The sequence below is a fragment of the Mesoplodon bidens genome (assembly GCF_964165515.1).
Source record: "Mesoplodon bidens genome assembly, chromosome: 7".
Taxonomy (NCBI): domain Eukaryota; kingdom Metazoa; phylum Chordata; class Mammalia; order Artiodactyla; family Ziphiidae; genus Mesoplodon; species Mesoplodon bidens.
The window spans coordinates 103,489,024-103,510,906 of NC_138164.1; the positions used below are offsets into that span (position 1 = coordinate 103,489,024).

Here is a 21,883-nt window from a genome sequence, read left to right on the forward strand (position 1 = left end):
AGAAAAACACCACTGTGATGCTCCTATTACAGATCATTCATGAAGTTACTAACTGAGCTGAGACCAGACAGACTCCATCAACTGGGCACACAGCCATTCACCATTACCCTTTGTTTAAAGTCTCAACTGCCGTTCAACCCACATTATTGTGTTCCACTCAAGTCCATCAACTTTTTTTAAAGAGGAAACAATCAGGAAACAAGCAAATGTGCTACTTTAGAAATAAAGAAAGGACCTAATTCACATGCCTCACAAAATTCTTTAAAAATGATGGCTCGCTTTAAATTTCCTACCTGAAATAGTATTATACTTTATTATCAGTCTTACATGCCTAAAAAGAACTAGTTGTACACAGATAATCATTAGAAACTTGTTTAAAAAAAAACCCAACCCTCAATCTTGAGCTGGCAAAGCACCAGAGAGAAGCACTCTGTGCACCAAAAGGGAGAACACAGATGAATGTCTACACTACAGATGGAGAAGCCAAAACCCCAAGCAGCCTAAGCCTGAGGGTGAGGAGGCTGCTGGGGGAAAAGGGCAATCTTCCAAAGAGCCATGATCCCAGGCTTGACTATTCTAAAATTCAAATCAATTTAAGCAACGTTGGGCAGAGTTCTGCACTAAGCATTTTATTAAAAGCTCTTTTGGTTGTAATTAAGAGAACTTCCTCCCAACTAGCTTAAGCAAAAAAAAAAAAAAAAAAAAGGCATTAATTGAAAAGATACTGGAGTATCTCATGGAACCCAAAGGCAGAAAGTACAACAGGGCCACACCTGCAAAGCCTTTCTGCACCCAGGCTTCTATTCTGCATGTGCTTCTAGTCTGCCTCTCTCCAGAGCTACATTTCTCATCAATGCTTCTTTCTGGATAAATGTACTTAATTCTCCTTCCCTGCAGACTGGCCTTCACTGCTTCTGCATGTATTAAGCCTGAACTTGGCTGTGCCCCAGCATCTGAGTCTATATGTTTCAAGTTCTCTGAATAGAGGTGATCTGTTTGTTCCCTAAAGACACGATTCTCAGTTCTAATCTCAAATTCCTAGAAGAAACTGATGTGCCCAGCTTGGGCCATGGCCCACCGAACTGTTACAAGAAGGGCTAGATCACAGAGTATAATTAGGGTAGGGACTGCATGCCTGACTCCTTAGAAGATACATAATACACTAAATAAGCAATAAGGCAATCTCCATCCTCAAAAAAACCTTAAAATCTCACTGAAATGAAAAAAAATCATTAATACTAAATAACATCCTATGATACAGTATTAGAATGAATGGACATGAAAAGCTTCATGACAAAGATTAGCTAGGCACTCACTAAATGACAAACAGAAATTGAACCATGAGCAGGGAAGGGCTGAAGAACACAAAATGCAATGCCTGCTCCTCTTGCTTTGGCCATAAATCGAAGAATTATGGACCTAAGGAATACATAGTCTTTTTACCACATAAACAGCTTCCAGTGAAATACCTAGTTGGAAGCCTGCTATAAGGTTTAAAATGACTATATAACCACAAAGCAGTACTGTTTCAATGTGCAGGAATAACCAACTCGCTGATGAACGTCAGTCATACATTTTCAAGGTGCTTGTCACCACCACCCTGACTTCCTTTCACTCCCTGGACCCGCTAAGACTCCTGATCAGACAGCAGTGTTCAGAATCAGGCAGGCAGCCAGCAGGGATAGCAAAGGTGTTTCTCCCTGGTAATATCCCACCCAACCTAGCATGGTTAAGTTAGCAACATCATGCAGACAACTCATGCAAGAGAGAAACACCAGCTAAGCCATGTAATAGTAGTGGGGCGGGGGGACTGGAGCAGAAAAGAATGTTTCCCACACACAAAAGCTACAAGCACAAAAAAACTGGGAAAAGTCTACAGTAAATTATCTGTACAAAACAGAAACTAGCAAAAACTGAACAGATGTCCAAATAATACTGGGTTAAAAAAGACAGTCTACTCACAGTAGACAATTAGTTACCCCATATTATCACCAAAATATCACACATTCCCACAGTCTCTGCAAGAGCCTGCTTCAATCTCACAGGAAACAAAAAGGTAAAAAGAACAATGAGAAAAGTGGTGACAGTTTCTAATTCAGTGATTCCTTTGCTGAAAAGTAGCAATGTTATGTAAATGAAAACTACTGACCTATCAAAATTAAAAGTATAACACTATAAAATTAAACGGCTTTAGAACCAAAAATCTTCATTTTGTATACTCCCCAAACTAAAGACATTTCCCAATTTGGGAACATAATTTCAATGGAGTTTCAACATGGGGTGGGGGGGGGGAGCGATTTTAACTCCATCTTGTCAAAGCTGAACATAGCTATGGAAGTCAGAAAGTTAGTGAAGAGTTCTTTCTAAAGCTACACTCCTAACTATGAACACATCCCAAAAGTGGCATATTAAAATCAATTAAGTGAGATCGCACTGCAGCCTCTAAACCAGAACTCACCATTCCTCTTCAAATTTGCTGCCAAATTTTCTAAGTGGAGGAACAGAAAAATCAAAACGTTACAATCCGTAAGCTGTTCTGAAAGTGAGTCCATTCCTTGTAAAGCGGGGAAAAGGTTGGCTGACTGAGGGTCACATCAGAACTTCACAAAGCTCTATGAGTTAAAATGCTTTAAATCGTTTATTAAGATATTTTATAATCACAGTCTCCCCTAACTAGGCTTTCTTATCTCTTGAGCACAAAGTCTAATTTTAATGTAACTTTTATGAATTTCATGTTCTCTGTATAAAAATTTAAAAACAATGGCAAGTATGAAGAAAAACAAGTTGCTCACGTCCCAAGGCTCAGAGAAAATGTTGGTATTTATCCTTCTAGCCTGTGAGATAATGTTTTTAGAAGAATTAAAGATTTCCTTAGCAGAAAGAATGTGTTAATAAGTCAATGTGCAGTTTATGATGAATATAAAACGTTCTTGAAATTTTTTACAGGTCTGGAACTCAAAGAAGTTAAAAATAAACAAATTTATGCTCGTGGCTTCCATAGCATAGCAGAGGTTAAAAAAGTAACTACAGGGCTTCCCTGTTGGCGCAGTGGTTAAGAGTCCGCCTGCCGATTCAGGGGACACAGGTTCGTGCCCCGGTCCAGGAAGATCCCACATGCCGCGGAGCGGCTGGCCCCGTGAGCCATGGCCGCCGAGCCTGCGTGTCCGGAGCCTGTGCTCCGCAACGGGAGAGGCCACAACAGTGAGAGGCCCGCGTACCGCAAAAAAAAAAAAGTAACTACAGAACACAGGAATTCCCTGGCGGTCCAGTGGTTAGGACTTGGCGCTTTCACTGCAGCAGGCCCTGGTTCGATCCCTGGTTGGGGAGTTAAAATCCCGCAAGCTGCGTGGTGCGGCCAAAAGAAACCAAACCAAAACAAAAAGAACCCTACAGAACAGCTATGCTGATTAATTCTGTAAGGAAACCAGTACTTCAAGGAGATTCTAAAGCCAATTTCATGACAAGGACAAGTTACAATTACAAAGATCTCATCAAGAAAACTGTCTTTATCAAATTACAAAGCTCAGATAAAGATTCTTGATACAATATAGTTTACAAAGCAAATAGCTAAAACTGATTAACTCTTTCACCTACTTTACAACTCTAAATATTAGAGCCCACCCTCTCTCCAAGCCTAAAACTAGTTACCTATAACTAGGAAGAGACCCAGGTGTCCCCACAGCAAATCCAGTAATATATTCATCTGTATTTTTCAGTTTCCTATGAACATAGAAGACTCCCTATCAACAAACTCCCACGTGAAGTGTAGACAGTGAAGATTAATCTAGGAAACCACATTACCTGAGCATTCCACAGGGAACAACAAGCTTAAAGGTTCTATGGGAAAGGACACTCTTCATAGCAAAACAATTCAGATGGGGCTTCCCTGGTGGCGCAGTGGTTGCGAGTCTGCCTGCCGATGCAGGGGACACGGGTTCGTGCCCCGGTCCGGGAAGATCCCACATGCCGCGGAGCGGCTGGGCCCGTGAGCCATGGCCGCTGAGCCTGCGCATCCGGAGCCTGTGCTCTGCAACGGGAGAGGCTACAACACTGAGAGGCCCGCGTACCGCAAAACAAAAACAAAAACAAAAACAAAAACAATTCAGATGCAAGAACTGGACTTCAGGAAACAATCTTATCCCTAAGCCACAATGGACAAAGGAAAACGCAAAACAAAATACACCTAAAAGGGGAAAGGAAAGGAACACTGACAGTAGCTACTGTCTATGTATGGCACTGCTACTCATTTTAACAGTGTCTCTTATTTGGTTGAACTGCATTACTGACCCATGAGATAAGTAGCAGGCCCATTTTTACAGATGAAAAAAGGAAATAGCATTATCAACACTGTACCAGGCACTATTCACTGCCTAGCTTAAGTTATCTCAATTAATTCTCACATTACATTCCAAGTTGGTTATCTCCATTTTAAAGATGGAAAAAAAGACTCAGAAATGTTAAGGTCACTCAGTGATATTACCAATTTTTAAGCCCAAAGGTTGGAGCTGTCAAACTTACCCTCCCAAGCAATGCTTATAAACCCCAGTCAAGTCACATCATTCTTTCAAACCACAGGTTTCAAACCAATTTTAAGAACTTGAAAATCCTAGAATCAACTCTCAATTATGGGAAGACTAATTCTGTAGGTTCTGTTCAAAATTTCTTGTTTTGGAATATAGCCAATATTTAATAATAACTATAAATGGGGTATAACCTTTAAAAAATTGTGCATCACTATGTTGTACACCTGAAATTTATATAATTTTGTGAATCAACTATACCCCAATAAAGAAATTAGCATAAAATATTTTCTTGTTTCTATTTTACTTGCTCTTTGACCATTTCAAAATGCCATAGCACAGTGTGCAGGTAAATACAGGATTATATTAATGGCAACCAACTAGCAGAATCTGTATAAGTTCCACTCAGAAAGCGTACATAGAAAGTTAATTCTTGTTTCAAACGTATAGTGAGGGGCTTCCCTGGTGGCGCAGTGGTTGAGAGTCCTCCTGCCGATGCAGGGGACACGGGTTCCTGTCCCGGTCCAAGAAGATCCCACATGCCGCGGAGCGGCTAGGCCCGTGGGCCACGGCCGCTGAGCCTGCACGTCTGGAGCCTGTGCTCCGCAACGGGAGAGGCCACAACAGTGAGAGGCCCGTGTACCACAAAAAAAAAAAAAAAAAAAGGTATAGTGAAACACTTGAACTTTCATGATACATTCTACTTTTTTTTTTTTTTTTTGCGGTACGTGGGCCTCTCACTGTTGTGGCCTCTCCCGTTGCGGAGCACAGGCTCCGGACGCGCAGGCTCAGCGGCCATGGCTCACGGGCCCAGCCGCTCCGCGGCATCTGGGATCCTCCTGGACCGGGGCACGAACCCGTATCCCCTGCATCGGCAGGCGGACTCTCAACCACTGCGCCACCAGGGAGGCCCCATTCTACTTTTAATTACCAAAAATAATCAAGAATCAAGGAATAATTCTGGACAAAAGAATGGTTCACGTTGTTTGAAAAAGAGGTATACAGGGACTTCCCTGGTGGCGCAGTGGTTAAGAATCCGCCTGCCAATGCAGGGGACACGGGTTCAATCCCTGATCCAGGAAGATCTCACATGCCGCAGAGCAACTACGCCTGTGAGCCACAACTACTGAAGCCTGCATGCCACAACGAGAGAAGCTACCTCACCACAACGAGAAGCCCATGCAACCACAACAAAGAGTAGCTCCCACTCGCTGCAACTAGAGAAAGCCTGCATGCAGCAACAAAGACCCAACGTAGCCAAAAAAAGAAAAAAAAAAAAAAAAAAGAGAGGTATATAAGTCCTCCCTAACACTAAAATAAAATCCCATGTGCTAAGTACTGTGAGGCCTGTAATACAGTAAATCCCCTACGTACGAACCTTCAAGTTGCGAACTTTCAAAGATGTGAACGTGCCCCTGTATGCCAGCTGTTGTACTCTACCACTGTACTCTTCAAGGTGTTGTACTGAAAGATTAAAAATGTTTTTTGTGTTTGTTTTTTATGCATTGTGTGAAAAGTATTATAAACCTATTACAGTACAGTACTGTATAGCCAATTGTGTTAGCTGGGTACCTAGGCTAACTTTGTTAGACTTACGACCAAACTGGACTTAAGAACGTGCTCTCAGAATGGAACTCGTTCGTATGTAGGGAATTTACTATACTTCTTTGGGACAAAAGGGTTAACCAAATTAAACTTTCAGTTCATCCCATGTCCCAAGGATTAATATTAAACTCCCTTTATTACTTACTGGGGAGGAGGAAAATGGGAGTTGGAGGCTAGGTCCAAAAAGCAAAGAGAAGAAAAGTAGACAATCAAGCAGCTCAAAATCAGTTATGAACTTCCAAAAAATTAAGTAAAAGCTCACCTTAAGAAGAAAGCCTTGAGGCGCTTCCCTGGTGGTGCAGTGGTTGAGAATCTGCCTGCCAATGCAGGGGACACGGGTTCAATCCCTGGTCCGGGAAGATCCCACATGCCCGAAGCAACCAGATCCATGTTCTACAACTACTGAACCTGTGCTCTAGAGCCTGTGAGCCACAACTACTGAGCCCGTGTGCCGCAACTACTGAAGCCCACGTGCCTAGAGCCTGTGCTCCCCAAGAGAAGCCCACACACAACGAAGAGTAGCCTCCACTCATCGCAACTAGAGAAAGCCCACGTGCAGCAATAAAGACCCAACACAGCCAAAAGTAAATAAATAAAATAAATAAATTTATAAAAAAAAAAGAGAAGAAAGCCTTTCATGCACGAGAATACTCTGAATATACTGAAACAAACTGGGAGGCTTATGATAACCTTCAAAATGCTCTTACCCTCAAAGTATTCGTTATTAATTCTAAGCAGGCCATTAAATGCCAGGTTTATAAACTTTATACAATATGGAATACCTGGATATCATTCCACCCCTCTAACAAAAAATATATTAATTATACAGCAAAAGCTGTATAATACTCATATATTAATTATACAGCAAAAGCAGAAACTTGCCTATACCTTCTCTTTATGTGACACTTCTGTACATAATCTGTATTTTGAAAATGACTAGAAATTATCATTAGATTAGAAATTAGAAATGATGCTGTTAACCGTGATCTGCGTTACTGTTACATACTTTTAAGCACACTGATACGTTTGAATTTTTCCAGAGATTTGAGCATGTCAGTGGACATCCCCCAGTAATTGGCAATCCACATGAAGGGCATGAATTCTAACCAATTCAAAAGCCTTTATGGAGCACCAAGAGAGGGCAAGATACCAAGATGAAAGAGTCATCCCTGACCTCAATAAGGAGAGGAATTCAACCACAAAAAGGAACGAAGTCCTGATACATGCTACACGTGGACAAACCTATGCCAGACACAAAAGGACAAATATTATGATTCCAATTACATGAAATATCCAGAATTCACAGGGACAGACAGCAGACCAGAGGTTACCAGGGGCTAGGAGGAGGGAGCAATGGATGGTTATTACTTAATGGTTTCAGAGTTTCTGACTGGGGTGAAGAAAACTTCAATTTTCCAAACAGAGGAGTGGTGATGACTGCACAACACTGTGAACGTACTTAATGCCACTGAATTGTACTCTTAAAAACGGTTAAAATGGGGGAGTTCCCTGGTGGCCTCATGGTTAGGATTCCAGGCTTTCACTGTCGTGGCCCGGGTTCAATCCCTGGTTGGGGGAACTGAGATCCTGCAAGCTGAGCAGCATGGCACGGCCAAAAAAAAAAAAAAAAGTGGGGGGGTTAAAATGACCTTAACCTAAAACTATAAAACTCCTAGAAGCTTAACAGGGTATAAGCTTCAGGGCACTGGACTAAGCAGTGGTTTCTTGGATAAGGCACCAAAAGCACAGGCACCAAAAGCAAAAACAGACAAATGAGACTCCATCAAACTTAAAATTCTGTACATCAAAGGACACAACAGAGTGAAACGGCATGGGAGAAACTATGTGTAAATCATATATATCTATTAAGGGGTTAATATTCAGAATATATAAAGAACTACAACTCAACAAGAACAACAACAAAAATCTGATTTTTAAAAATGGGCAAAGGGGGCTTCCCTGGTGGCACTAAGAATCTGCCTGCCAATGCAGGGGTCACGGGTTCGAGCCCTGGTCCAGGAAGATCCCACATGCCGCGGAGCAACTAAGCTCGTGCGCCACAACTACTGAGCCTGTGCTCTAGAGCCTGCAAGCCACAACTACTGAGCCCACGTGCCACAATTACTGAAGCCCGTACGCCTAGAGCCGTGCTCCGCAACAAGAGAAGCCACTGCAATGAGAAGCCCCGCGCACTGCAACGAAGAGTAGCCCCTGCTCACCGCAACTAGAGAAAGCCCGCGCACAGCAACAAAGACCCAATGCAGCCCCACAAAAAAAAAGAAAAAAAAATTAAAAATGGGCAAAAGACTTCTATAGGCATTTCTGCAAAGTTGACATACAAATGGCCATCAAGCATATGAAAAAATGTTCAACATCGTTAGTCAGAGAAATGCAGATCAAAACCACGAGAGATCACCTCACACCCATTAGGACCATTACTATTAAAGAAGAATAAAAATAAAAATAAAAATAAAAATAAAAAATAAAGAAGAAGAAAAGGGAATTCCACGGTGGTCCAGTGGTTAGGACTCTGAGCTTCCACTGCAGGGGATATGGGTTCGATCCCTGGTTGGGGAACAAAGATCCTGCATGTCACGTGGCACGGCCAAAAAAAAAAAAGGAAGAAACAAAACGAATGTTGGTGAGGATGCAGAGATATTAGAATCCTTGTGCACTGTTGGTGGTATTGTGAAATAGTGGGATCATTATGGAAAACAGTATGGAGGAGGTTCCTCAAAAAATTAAAAACAGAACCACCAAATGATCCATCAATTCACTTCTGAATATTATCCAAAAGAACTGAAAGAAGGGGGCCTTCCTTGGTGGTCCAGCAGTTAAGACTCCACACTCCCAATGCAGAGGGGCCCGGGTTTGATCCCTGGTCAGGGAACTAGATCTCACATGCACGCCGCAATTAAAGATCCGCACACTGCAACTAAGACCTGGAGCAGCCTAATTAAATAAATACTAAAAAAAAAAAGAAAAAAGAATTGAAAGAAGGGTCTCAAAGAGATATCTGCACACCCATATTCATAGCAGCACTAGTCACAATGGCCAAAAGGTACAAACAACTTGTGTTCATCAACAGATAAATGGATAAACAAAATGTGGTATATACATACAATAGAATATTATTCAGCCTTTGAAAGGAAAGAAATCCTGTCACATGCTACAACATGGATGAACCTTAAAGATACAGTAAGTGAAATGAGCCAGTCACAAAAAGCCAAATACTGTTGTGAATCCACTCATACCTAGAAGTAGTCAAATTCATAGAAGCAGTAAGTAGAATGGTAGTTATAAGAGGCTGGGGTGGGAGGAGGGAGAAAATGAGAGTTGTTTAATGGGTACAGAGTTTCAGATTTAGAAGATGAAAAGGTTCTGGAGATCTGTTTCCCATTAATATGAATGCACTTAATGCTACAAAACTGTACACTCAAAAATAATTAAGATGCTAAATTTTAGGTTATGTGTTTTTTACATTTAAAAAAATGTAAATATTAAAAAATGGTTAAAATGGAAAATTGTTATATATATTTTACCACAATTTTTAAAAATTAATTAAGCAATATACCAAAAACTGTTGAAGTGCATGGTATGTGAATTATATCTCAATAAAGCTGTTAAAAAAAAAGGCAGAGGGGCTTCCCTGGTGGCGCAGTGGTTGAGAGTCCGCCTGCCAATGCAGGGGACATGGGTTCGTGCCCCGGTCCGGGAAGATCCCACATGCCGCGGAGTGGCTGGGCCCGTGAGCCATGGCCGCTGAGCCTGCGCGTCCAGAGCCTGTGCTCCGCAATGGGAGAGGCCACAACAGTGAGAGGCCCGCATACCGGAGGAAAAAAAAAAAGGCAGAGGACACAGAGTTTCACCAAATCCAGTGAGCTTCACTCACTGGTTTACAGAAAACAGAGCAATTTGTTGGAAGTACCCAAAGCCTTGAGCAGAGGAGCCTATGCTCTTACTTCTTCCAACTTCTTCACCCTGGCCTCCAGGTGACAGCTCTTCTCTTTCCCTTTCCAAGGCACACCACCACCACCTTGTAACTTCCCAGTTCCTTATTACCTCTGGCCTCACAGGAAAATTAAGTTAAAGAAGCTGCAGTGGCAGTCACAGGAGGGGGCATGGAATTCACGACTCACACTCCACGTTTAGCAGCAGAGCCCAAATATTAAATAAATTTTTAAAAAAATCACACAGTAGACGTACAATAAACGTTAGGTCTCTGCCCTTCCTCTCCTCTTCTTCAAGCCCAGCATGTTTAAAACAGCAAATTCTCTGCTCCCATGCTGGGATATCCACTGGCCTAACTCATATATGTTAGGAGCTTAAACACAGGGCATCATTTAAAATGTGGTTGTCAATGCCTATCACCTACTACTAAACTTAAAAACATATCCTAAAACTGTAACTAGGATAAGCATATTTTATTAAAATAATAAACATTTCTACAGCATATAAAAAGGATAATAAGATAAAGACCACAAATATTAACAATCACCTCTGAGTGGTGGGACTAAAGGTGAGTTTCTCTCTTTCTTCTGGCTTATCTGCATTTTTAATAATGAATTTGTAACTTCTGTAATAACAAAAATAACAGGAAATCTTCAGAAAAATAAATCATTCTGGCTCAAAATTTCACTACCTCTTATACTACAGACACTTTCACACATTACTGCACTGAAGCTGAATTGGCACCATGTGAAACAGACACGATTTCCTCCATTTTGCAGATGAGGATGAGCTGAGGCTCAAAACAGTGACTTGGTCAAGGTTTTATAGCTAGTAACAGACCAAGGGTTACAATTCAGGCCTTCAACTCCAAGCCTGGGGCCTTTTCCATTCCATCACATCTTAAAGGGCAATTTGCATTATTGTTCATGATATTGTATTTAAAAAAAAAAAAAAAAAAAAAAAAACCCTATGTTGAAACTGTTTTAAGAGCACCTGCTACATAATCTTGGGCAAATGACCTCGGGAGCCTCAGTTTCCTCATCTGAAAAGTGAAGTGGTTGGAAAAGATATTCTATCTCACCAGCTAATCTAGCCTCACCAGCTAATGGATTTTAAGTCTAGATACAATCTGAGGAGAAAATAACCCCGTGGGCAAAAATGAATGGTTGGAGAGAAGTTGAGGCCTATGCTCTGGGCCAAGGGCCATTCTTAATGGAAACAGGTGGTGGACAGTAGTAGTCAAGACGAAAGAACCGCTGGGGAAACCATAAACTTCCAGGTTAAAACAACAGCTGAAAGCTCCTGCTTCGCTTTCCTAACAGCAATGCTTCAATCCTGGCTAACTCATGATTAGAAACCACATACTGTAAGTAAAGCTAGAAGAATATAAAGACACGGGGGGAGGGGAGGGATCTGTAGCAATAGTTTATGCACGCTATGGTAACTGGATGGTTTTCCAAGTGGACTCATTAATGTTAAAACAGAAAAAACCCTTGGTGATTCTCAGAGACGACTCTTCCTCAGCAAGAATTTAAGGAGAAACTGAAACTGCGTACCACTCTGAGAGATGCCACACTTGTGGAAAAGAGCCAACCCAACACTTGTGGAAAAGGTGAACGAATGAAATTAAAACCTCTTCGATCTACAGATTATCAAAGAAAGCGAAGAGACCCTTCTTAAGGGTGAAGTTCCTGTAAACAATTCATCGGGTACCTGTTACCTCTTACACTGCAGACATTATAAAGCACTCCACACCATCGGACACTATTATACAGCCTTCTGCCTCGAAGGTAATAAAACTACAGCATTAACTTCGCTGGCGAGAAAAAGATTCCATTTTGCTAAAGCAGGCTCCGACCAAAATCGCACCACCTTCCCCTCAACTACTAAGGAGAAGCTGCTCAGAGCCAGTGCAACCGTCTGAGGGAATTAAAACAACATCCTGCTCCGAGGACCACAACCAAGACACCAGAGGCTTTAAATCCAAAACCAGGTCCTTAGCGAAGAAAGCTCCTCACCGTGCTCTCCGCGCTCCCGGGTGCGAGAATCCAGCCCCGCTACTAGGCCATAACGGGTGAGCACCTGACGTGGGCGGGGGGGGGAAGCCAAGGCCCTAGCGGATGTGGGACGAGGAAAGGGGGGCTCTCGAAGCTCCTGAGGAGAAGCGCAGGCCTCCTGAGGCGGGGGTCCTGGGGACCCCCTCCAAGGGTAAGCACCAAGAACACGTGGGGCGACAGGAGCACAGAAGGGGTGTCCGGGGCAGGCAGCCTGTGTCTGGCACGGCGGCCGGAAAAAGGAGGACGGAGCTATCCCTGGGCAGGGAACGGAGCCCTCAGAGCCCGGAGAATGAAGGCAAAGGGCGCGGAGAGAGGAGCAAGGCCACGAGGAGGGCGGGTCTCCCTGGGCGCGGGGGCACGCGCCAGGCCGGCGCGACGGGACGCGGGTAGCTGAGGACCCCGACACAAGGCAGGAGATCGCTGACCTGCCTCCGAGGCGCGGGGAACCAGGAACGGGCGCGCCCAGAGGGCCCTGTGACCCACGGCCGCCCGGACCGGACCCGCCCCGCGGCGCCTCCCTCCTGCCCCTTTCCCTCCCTCGCTCCCTCGCTCCCTCCCTCCCACCCGCGGCCCGTTATCCCGCGGCCGCCGCACTCACCAGCGGCTGCACCTGAGCCCGCCGCTGCCTCAGCTGCTGCCTTCGCCTTCGCAGCCGCCGCCGCCGCCTCCTCACTGCTGAGGCCGAGTCCCGGGGAAGCCTCCGCGTCCCGCCGCCGCTGCCGCTGCCGCCCGAGCAGAACACCCCAAAATGGCGGCACTTCCGGCACCTACCACAGGCGGGGAGGGCCGACGAGGAGGGGGAGGGCGGCTTGAGGGAACGTACCACCGTGGTGCGGCCGGCAGCGCCGATCCGAGCGGAGCAATGCTCAGGGGCGGGTCGAGCGCCCGGCGCTGCAGCGCCCCCTCGGGCTGGGGAGTGGAGAAGCAGCTCCGCAGGAGCCCCCGGGGCCTCGGGCGGAAACCTCAGCTCAAGGAGCGGCAAGGGCACATCTCTTTGTCTCGGAGCTCTGCTGGAGGAAGACCCCCGACCTGAGACCCTGAAGTTCTCGGCTCTCCACAGGAGCTCTGGATGAACTAGTGGGCAAGGACCTCTACTTGGCACTGAATATGCGCATAATAAAATATTTGATGAATGAATGAATGAGTGAATGGGATGGTGCTTGGCCAGCGCTGGGCACATGACACACCCTCCTTTCTACCCCAGCAGATAAGCAACAGTATCCAGGCCTTCCTTCTCTGCTGAGATGTGGAATGCGAGTGTATTGCAAGCTTTCAGAGTTAGGGGAATGCTTTCTAGCAGCATGATCAGCTGTGTGAACTAACAACCTTGCAAAAACCCTTGCAGCGCCCGGAAGCTCATAAGGGTTCTGTTAAGAGACTGATATTCCAGCCCTAACCTGCTTCTCCCCCGACTAAAAAAAAAAAAAATTCAATAACCGAGGTTAGGTCCCTGAAGACCTCCTTCAGAGTGACCCAGGAATCCCAGGATCTAGGTGGAATGCAAACAGTACAGTAGTTCATTCGTTCGTTCGTTCGTTTAAAAGGTCATTTATTCCACAAGTTCTACACCTTGTGGGACAGTAAAATGCAGATAGAGAAAGCAAACTTAGTTCAGGGACCTTTTGGCCTCAAACATGCAAATAACTCATAGGTTTGCAAATGATTTCTCTGTAACCTCTGGCTTCTCAGAGCAAATAATTCTTCTACCCACAAATACTGATTATACCCAACCCTACCACAAAAAAATAAGTGGACTCCCAAGCAGAAGCCTCAAAGGCTTTCCCGTGTGTTGGAAGCACCTCTTCCCCCTGTCGGGCGGGAAAAAAACTAACCACAGTGTTTCTGGTACCATATAAATCTGAACAATTAGCCCCTAAATTGTACACTATCATATTCCTTAGTTGTACTGTGTAGTTTATCATTTTATATACATTTGTAATACTGATATATGCTCTTGTTCTTGTTAATAGTTTTATGTGTAATTTACTGAAAACATCTTACATTTATAGACCATTATAGCTTATAGAATGTTGTCACATACATTACCACAATTAATTTTATATTTGTCTCCCAGCTGCTGTAGACTGTAAAAACCTTTTAAGCAGAGAATCTGTCCTGTTCTTTTTGTGCCATAGAATCATCCAGATATCCATGTGGTTCACCTCCTCACCTCCTTCAGGTCTTGACTTAAATGTCACCTTCTTAGTTGGGCCTTCCCTGACCACCCTATTTAAAATTACACACACATACACCTGTGTTTCCAGTCCCCCTTTGCCACTTTGTTTCTATCCAAAGCACTTATCACCATCTAACATAGTATATTTTGTACTTCATATTTTACATATTTTATTTGTAGTCTTCCCACACCAGAAGGTAAACTCTATGGGGATAGGGATCTTGTCTGTTTTATATCCTCCGGGCCTAAAATAATGCCATGTAGGTGCTCAATAAATACGGGGGTTTTTTTGAATTTGATTTCCATATATTGTGAAATGATTACCACAATAAGTTTAATTAACATCCATTATCTCATACAGCTACTTTTTTTCCTTGTGATGAGAATCTCAAGATCTACTCTGTTAACAACTTTCAAATATATTGTAAAGCTAAGTTAACTATCGTCATCATGTCGTACATTACATCCCTAGTACTTATTTATCTTATAACAATAAGTTTGTACCTTTTGACTACCTTCATCCAACTCCCCAATTCATCAATAAATCTTGCTGAATTAATGAATAGACATATCTTGGTGCTGAGTATGAAAAAAGAGAATGAATTGTTTAGCATCCAGAAACTTCCTGCAACCTACCATGAGCTAAATGAGAGCGGGGACCACACCTGTCTTGTTATCCTCTTGTCTCTCCAATGCTTTTCACAGTGTCCAGCTCAACAGATATTTCTCAAAGGGCGACCAGTAACTTTCCCCATTTTACCTGCCCCTTGACTTAGGGCCACTCCTTGCAGGGCGCTAGTGTCATTCTTGCATCTAGTTACGAAGGAAGGCCAGAGTCCATTACCCCAGAGTCGGGTGGAAGAACAATTACATGAAGAACACAGATTCTTCTAACTTCAAAGGGCTTCCCAATATAGACAAAACACTAAACAGTCCAAATACAAAAAAGCCTGATGTGAGACATACATGAGTATGAAAAGCTTCCTGCTTCATTTTTTGCCTTCCAAATTGATTAAGATTTGTTCTTAAAAATGTTAACAAGGGTTCAGGGAAGCAAGCCTTTTAAAAGTGCTGGTGGGAGTAAAATTCAGATAGTCTGTTTGGAGGAATTTGAAAGCTTACATATCTTTCTAGGAGCTTTTCTTAAGAAAAATAATCAGGATAAGAGCAGAGATGTACTAGTACTTCCCTGGCGGTCCAGTGGTTAAGACTTGGACGCTCCCATTGCAGGGGCATGGGTTCCAACCCTGATCGGGGAAATAAGATCCCACACACCACACCATGCAGCAAAAAAAAAAAAAAAAAAAAAAAGCAGAGATGTACTGATGTATTATGGATCATAACACTGTTGGAATAGCATAAAATCTGATACAAAAGTATATACTTGATATACTTTATCAAATATATCGTATACTTGATAAAGTATATGATATAGCCATAGCCTAGAATATTATATATATTTTCAAATAATGATACAGAAAAATATTTAATTGTGGGCAAATGTTCATGACACATGCTTAGTGAATAAAGCAGGTAACAAATTAACAGGTACAGAACGATCCCATTTTTGTTAGAGAATGTGTTCGTTGAAAGAGACAAAACCCAGAAAGAATATTTATTAAAATATTAACAGTGCATCCTCATCATCACTCGGTATTATCAGTTCTTTAATTTTAGTCATTCTGGTAGAGGTGGAGTGATACTTTACTGTGGTTTAAATTTCTGTTTCCAGACTTCCCTGGTGGCGCAGTGGTCTTAGATAGATATCCAAGAAAAATGAAAATATAAGTTAACACAAAAACTTGTATATGAATGTTCACAGGGACATTATTCAAGATAACCAAAAAGTGGAAACAACCCAAATGCCTATCAACTGATAAACGGAGAAACAAAATGTGGTATATCCATACAAAGAAGTATTACTTGGCAATAAAAAGAAATACAGTACTGATATTGCTATACCATGGGTGAATCTTGTAAACATTATGCTAAGTGAAAGAAGCCAGACACAAAGGACACATATTATATGATTCCATTTATTTGAATGATTATATGATTCCATATTATATGATTCCATTTATTTGAAATGTCCAAAACAGGCAAATCTATAGAAACAGAAAGTAAATTAATGGGTACCTAGGCCTGGTGGGTTGAGGGAAAATGGAGAGTGACTACTAATTGGTATGGGGTTTCTTTGGAGGATATGAAAATATTCTAAAACGGATTGTGATGATGGCTGCACAACTCTGCAAATATACTAAAAACCATTGAACTGTACACTATAAATGGGTGAATTGTATGGTATGTGAATTATATCTCAATAAAGCTGTTACAAAAAAATTTTAATGGTACACATGGAAAAGAAAACTGGAAGAAAAAACAAATGTATTTGAGGTGGTAGGATTATGCTACTTTCCTGTATTTTCCAGTTGTTATGAATATGTATTACTTTATAAGGAGATAAACCTTTTTAAAAAGCACAAGATGCACGTTTCAGAGTACTATTTAAATATAAATAATCAGCATTACAAGTATTCCTCTCGCCTATTTGCAGGTTATGGGTTTTATATTTAAGTTTATCATAATATGTTTAATATCAATATATTTTCATAAATAGTGTAGATAACATTTATATATATATATTTCACTATACACACACACACACACACACACACACACACACTGATTGCAGTTTGTGCAGGAGGAGGCAGCCATGAATTCAGGCAGATGGGGGATGGGTTGGGAAGGAAGGGCCAGATGAACCCAGGTCCCCTGTTTGTCCAGGATCAGGGCCTCTCCAACAAGCCTCTCTACTTAAAAGCTCAAAGTCCCTTCCACTCTCCCCTTCAGGGCTCCCCCTACCAGAGAGTCTCCTTGTCATGTCTCCCCTTTGGTGGGTCACACCCTCACCTGGGATAACAGTCCCCTCCCTCTGGCCGGTAGTTGGGGAAGGTGTCACAGGCCCACTGGCCATTGGCCAGGGCCCCGCCTCCCTCGATCGGGGTCACAGTTTCACACGCAGGGGTCAGAGACCTCCTCACCTGGAGTCACAGCCCCCTCCCGAGGGAGGGGGGTCAATGGCACGGGCAGCGGTTACAGTTTCACACGCGGCAGACTCACAACCTTGGACCGAGGACGCGCCCTCCCTCGTCAGGGGTCCCAGTTTTCCGCCCGGGAAGCCCTGGTCCCTCCCCCGAGGCCAGCGGCCCCTCCTCCCGAGACATGGTGCCGGTCCCACGGGGCCCAGGCTCTCCCGAAGTGTCCCTGGGGGCCGGGCCCGAGGTCTCGGTGCTCAAGAGGCCCGCGCCGGCCGTGTCGCCTTCGCTGGAGGCCGCGGAAGACTCGCAGTCCTTGGCCTCGTCGCTCTTCTGGCCCTCCTCGCGGCCGCCCCCGCGAGCCCGGGAGTGGGCAGGTCGTCGCTGCGCCGGGCCGGGTAGGGCAGGATGGCGGCCGGCACGTTGCTGGAAGCCGGCCTGGCCCGGGTGCTCTTCTACCCGACGCTGCTGTACACACTGTTCCGCGGGAAGATGCCGGGCCCGGCGCACCGCGACTGGTACAACCGTATCGACAACACGGTGCTGCTGGGCGCGCTGCCGCTGCGGAACATGACTCGTCGGGTGAGCCGGGCCGCGCCGGGGCTGGGAGCTAGGCGAGCGCCGCCCGGGCCTCGGCGGCCCTTTCTGAGCCCCCTCTTTGCCTCGGCAGCTGGTACAGGACGAGAACGTGCGAGGGCTGATCACCATGAACGAGGAGTATGAGACGAGGTTCCTGTGCAACTCCCCAAAGGTGAGGCGCCGGGGCCAGTGGGCAGAACTGGGGCCGAGGCGCCCCGCCGGCCTCGCCCACCACCCAGGGCCTGGCGAGCCGGAGGAGGTTGGGGGAGGGGGTGCTGTAGGTGACCTTGCCGCAGAGACAGGCGTCCCAGGCTTTTTTGCCTCCTCAGGAGGAGGATCTGGTCCTCTAAGCTTAAATGGCTGCGGCTGGGGGTAGAAATTAATTGTGAAATAAAAACTGATGTGAAAGGCATTTAAAAGTAGAGTTGACAAACTTTGATTATTCCTTTGTGCACAAATGTATTCTTAATTTCGGTAACTCAAATCAGTAACCAGAACTGAAAGGCAACTTTTCTATGGCTTACTTTCATTCATTTGACACTTACTCAGCACGAAGTATGGATCAGACACTGTTAGATATTCAAGATGAAGGCCCTATAAACTGTAAAAAGAAAAGCTACGGCCAATCCCCGGTAAATTTATCATAAAACAACCCATTGCAAAAACTGCATAGGGTTCATTTGGTTTTGATTTGAGAGAATTTTATATATATGTTAGAGATGATAGTGGAACTCCAAAGCACTGCCATAAATAAAGTTCAGGCCTAAAACATAATTTTCATTAGATGTGAATGCTTATTTGTGGAACTCTTCATAATGGTTATTAGATGTTGCCCTATCTTTATAGTGTTTGACTTCTATTAGCACTGCACAATTATCTTTCTTGTTTACTGTACTGATAGAGCCTAATGAACATGCAGTTTTTTCAACTGTAGATTTTTTTGAAATCTTGAAAAATTGTGACTCACATTTAAAATATATTGATCAGTGATGATGATCACATTTTTAAAGAATGGGTAACAGTTCCTTGGATTTCCCACAGTATTTTGCCACAAGACCTCAGGAGTTATTAGCCAAAATGGTGAATGTTCCTTAACGTGGTCCGTCCTGTGGAGCAAGTCACAGAAAGTGCTCGTCTCTGGGTGTGAGGCAATTGACATTTGTGAGCAGCTATCTTATCCCACTAGCCTAGAGAAATCTCCAAGGCAGTGGTTCTCACATTTTAATATGCCTAAGAATTACCTGGCAGTCTTGTTAAACTAGCAGATTCCTAGGTACAACCCCCAGAGATTCTGACTCAGGAACTTTAGGGTGGGATGCCAGGAATCTGAACATTTAGCAAGCTCCCTAGCTGTTTCTGATGTAATTGATGTATAAGCCCCATGCTGCCAGATTTTGCTGTTTTTTGTTAATTTCATGAGCTGTATAAAATATTGACCCTAGTTCAGAGTCATACGTTTCTGGTTTGCTAAAGTGATTAATATCAAGAGTAGCTGCAGCCTACCTGAAGTCTTAAGGCAAAATAAAAAATAAAGTTGCCCAGTTTGCCCGAGGCCTTATTTCTCCTGTTTATTCTTTTCTTCCTTCTAAGTGATAATATTTCACTAACAAAAGTAGGTGCATTATTTTAATTTTAAAATAACTCTATTTTCTACCACATACCCTCTCAAAAAAAGTGGTAAAAAAGAGGAGGCTTATGGACAAACAGAAAGTTCTTGCAAAACGTAGTAGTCCAGCCTTGCAGCTGGATCATGCAAAAATAGTTACACAGCTTTTGTAGATGAATTTTATACAGCTCGTATTTTGTAGCTAAAGATTCAAATACTTTAGCTTTGGTACTAAAGCTACTAATGGTACTTTAAGAACACTTTAAATCTTGGACATAATCCTAACTCAGTAGCATTGCTGTTGTGTGCTGAAAGACCAGCCATGTAGGTCAGCCATTTTAAAGACCTTTCTGAAAAGAAGTTTCTTTTTAGGCAAACAGTAAACAGTATATTCACATTGTTGTAAACCCTGAAGCTTCCTTGTTGTTTTGCTGCCTCTTGGGAGCCCATCTTCCTACCATTCACATCAGGCTTTTTTCATTTTCTTTTCTATGCTGGTGGACCTCGTTCCAGGAGTGGAAGAATGTAGGAGTCGAGCAGCTGCGGCTCAGCACGATAGACATGACTGGAGTCCCAACCTTGGCTAACCTCCGGAAAGGAGTCCAGTTTGCTCTCAAGTACCAGTCGCTAGGCCAGTCTGTCTACGTGCATTGTAAGGCTGGGCGTTCCAGAAGTGCCACTATGGTGGCAGCATATCTGATTCAGGTAGAAAAGGTCTTTCTGGACCGGTCCCCTTTACAGCAGATCTCCAGTCTACTGGCAGACCTTGCTAGGAGTCATGTTCCCAATTTCAGGCTGTTGGGAGGTGGAAAGCACCTGAACTTTGCAGACAGGATGACCTCTGGCTTTGTCACCGGCCAGCTGTGTGACCTTAGGCAAAAGTGGCTTCCCCTCTCCATTGCTCAATTTCCTCAAACTAAATGTGTTGTGAAGCTTGAATGAGAAAGTATGTCAAGCACCGACTTAGAACAAGCACTCAAAAAATGGAGTTGCAAAGGATGCTAATACCAGCAAAAGCCTAGAAACACTTGTTATAAACATGTCAGGAAATCTAGTTCTGTAGATAATAGTGCTGGTCACTTACAGCTCTATAGGACTCACGTTTCTTTAAGTATTTCAGAGTAAAGTTCTGGACATTAATTTCTAGAAACAGTGGCTCCAACAGAATTTTGCCTATCAATTTGTTATGATCGGCAGGTGGGATGCTTTTAAAAACTTTTAGAAGCCAGTACTCTAGTCCATCCTTTCCTTTTACAAACCCCCGGCTCATTTTTGTTACCTGTGAGGCCCCTGCAGAGCATTTACTAAGTAATATAGATAGTTTAAGGAAAAAAGAAATGTAAAGATAAACAGCCTGGCCTTGTGTTACTGTGGACTGGTGAATATATGATTTAACAATACTAAAGCTTTGGTCATTAGGACTCTGTTTTGCTGGAAACTGGGTGTCAGGAGATATTTTGGGCAGTGAGAACTGAACCAGCAGGCTAAAAATCTATACTTTCTTGGTTCTATTGAGTTCTAAACCAGTAAGTATCCTGAGGACACAAAGATAGCCAGCCCTCCTAGTTAAAATTTTAAAAGTACTCTTTTCTAGACATGGTGACAAGTTGCATAAAAACATCGACTGTGTACTCTTTCCAGGAAACTCTTGTAACCAACAGCCTAGCTCAGAGAGGACGTCTAGTAGGCCTAGGCCCGCTTGAATTTAGGATCTCAGCTTCATGTGTTCAACCTTCTATTTCCAGGGTTTGGCAGAATAAAAATTAGATAGAAAGACTGATTTGTGTCCCCCCCTTACCTCCCCCAGCCTATTGCATCGAATTGTGGGACTTTGATTGAAGGAGTTAAAGTGCTCTCCCACTTATAATATGTGGCGCATGGCTTTTAACTCCCCGCAAAGTGGAATTTTTAAAAAAATGAAATTCTGAGAGCCCTTTAGCACTTATTATTGGGTCAGGGACACCTTAACACCTGGTCCTTTCTTTGATTTCCCAACCCTGCACTTCAGGTGTACAACTGGACTCCAGAGGAGGCCGTAAGAGCCATCACCAATATCCGGTCACACATCTACATCAGACCTGGCCAGCTGGAAGTTCTCAAAGAGTTCCACAAGGTGATCACTGCAGGAGCAGCAAAGAATGGGACTTGTCACACATCACAGATGTGAAGTACATGGATTAGAAAGAACTCAGGACAACCCTGGCTTGCTACAGAATGAAAATGTTTAACAGGACCAAAGGGGCATAAGCCCAAACTTGACATAATAGAAATGTGCTAAGTAATGGTTAATTTCACTCCGTGTCTTGTTTCATTTTCTTGAAATAACACTGTTGTGTGACTAGGAAGATTTAGTG

At 43.5% G+C, this 21,883-nt stretch overlaps 2 protein-coding genes across 20 annotated transcripts in view; one reads left to right on the plus strand and one right to left on the minus strand.

The window, feature by feature from the left end:
* Positions 1-12,908, minus strand: part of CELF1 (CUGBP Elav-like family member 1) — a 74,529-nt gene extending 61,621 nt beyond the window's left edge. For 4 of the 18 annotated variants that reach the window (XM_081239139.1, XM_081239141.1, XM_081239157.1 and 1 more), the window contains exon 1: positions 12,732-12,756. The gene's annotated coding sequence lies outside the window, so the exon portion shown is untranslated. Of the gene's footprint in view, positions 1-12,731 lie in introns of all 18 variants that reach the window. The other 14 variants (XM_081239142.1, XM_081239155.1, XM_081239138.1 and 11 more) reach the window with 8 other exon arrangements.
* Positions 12,909-17,469: 4,561 nt separating this feature from the next.
* On the plus strand, positions 17,470-21,823 carry PTPMT1 (protein tyrosine phosphatase mitochondrial 1). Of its 2 annotated transcripts, none has more exons than XM_081238567.1 (4): positions 17,470-17,926; positions 18,015-18,095; positions 20,043-20,181; positions 21,538-21,823. In XM_081238567.1, exons 1-4 carry the CDS (start codon positions 17,753-17,755, stop codon positions 21,708-21,710), a joined length of 567 nt encoding a protein of 188 aa, XP_081094693.1. In that variant the 5' UTR covers positions 17,470-17,752; the 3' UTR covers positions 21,711-21,823. The 2 variants fall into 2 exon arrangements, with proteins under 2 accessions (XP_081094693.1, XP_081094692.1); XM_081238566.1 differs by having other exon boundaries at positions 17,478-17,926; positions 20,043-20,234.
* The last annotated feature ends 60 nt before the right edge of the window (positions 21,824-21,883 follow it).

Excerpts from the sequence above, each read along its gene's own strand:
- PTPMT1 (XM_081238566.1), top strand. The coding sequence starts at position 17,753 with ATGGCGGCCGGCACGTTGCTGGAAGCCGGCCTGGCCCGGGTGCTCTTC. Across the intron at positions 17,927-18,014 it reads TGCGGAACATGACTCGTCGG|CTGGTACAGGACGAGAACGT; the intron begins GTGAGCCGGGCC and ends TTGCCTCGGCAG. Across the intron at positions 20,235-21,537 it reads TGGCAGCATATCTGATTCAG|GTGTACAACTGGACTCCAGA; the intron begins GTAGAAAAGGTC and ends CCTGCACTTCAG.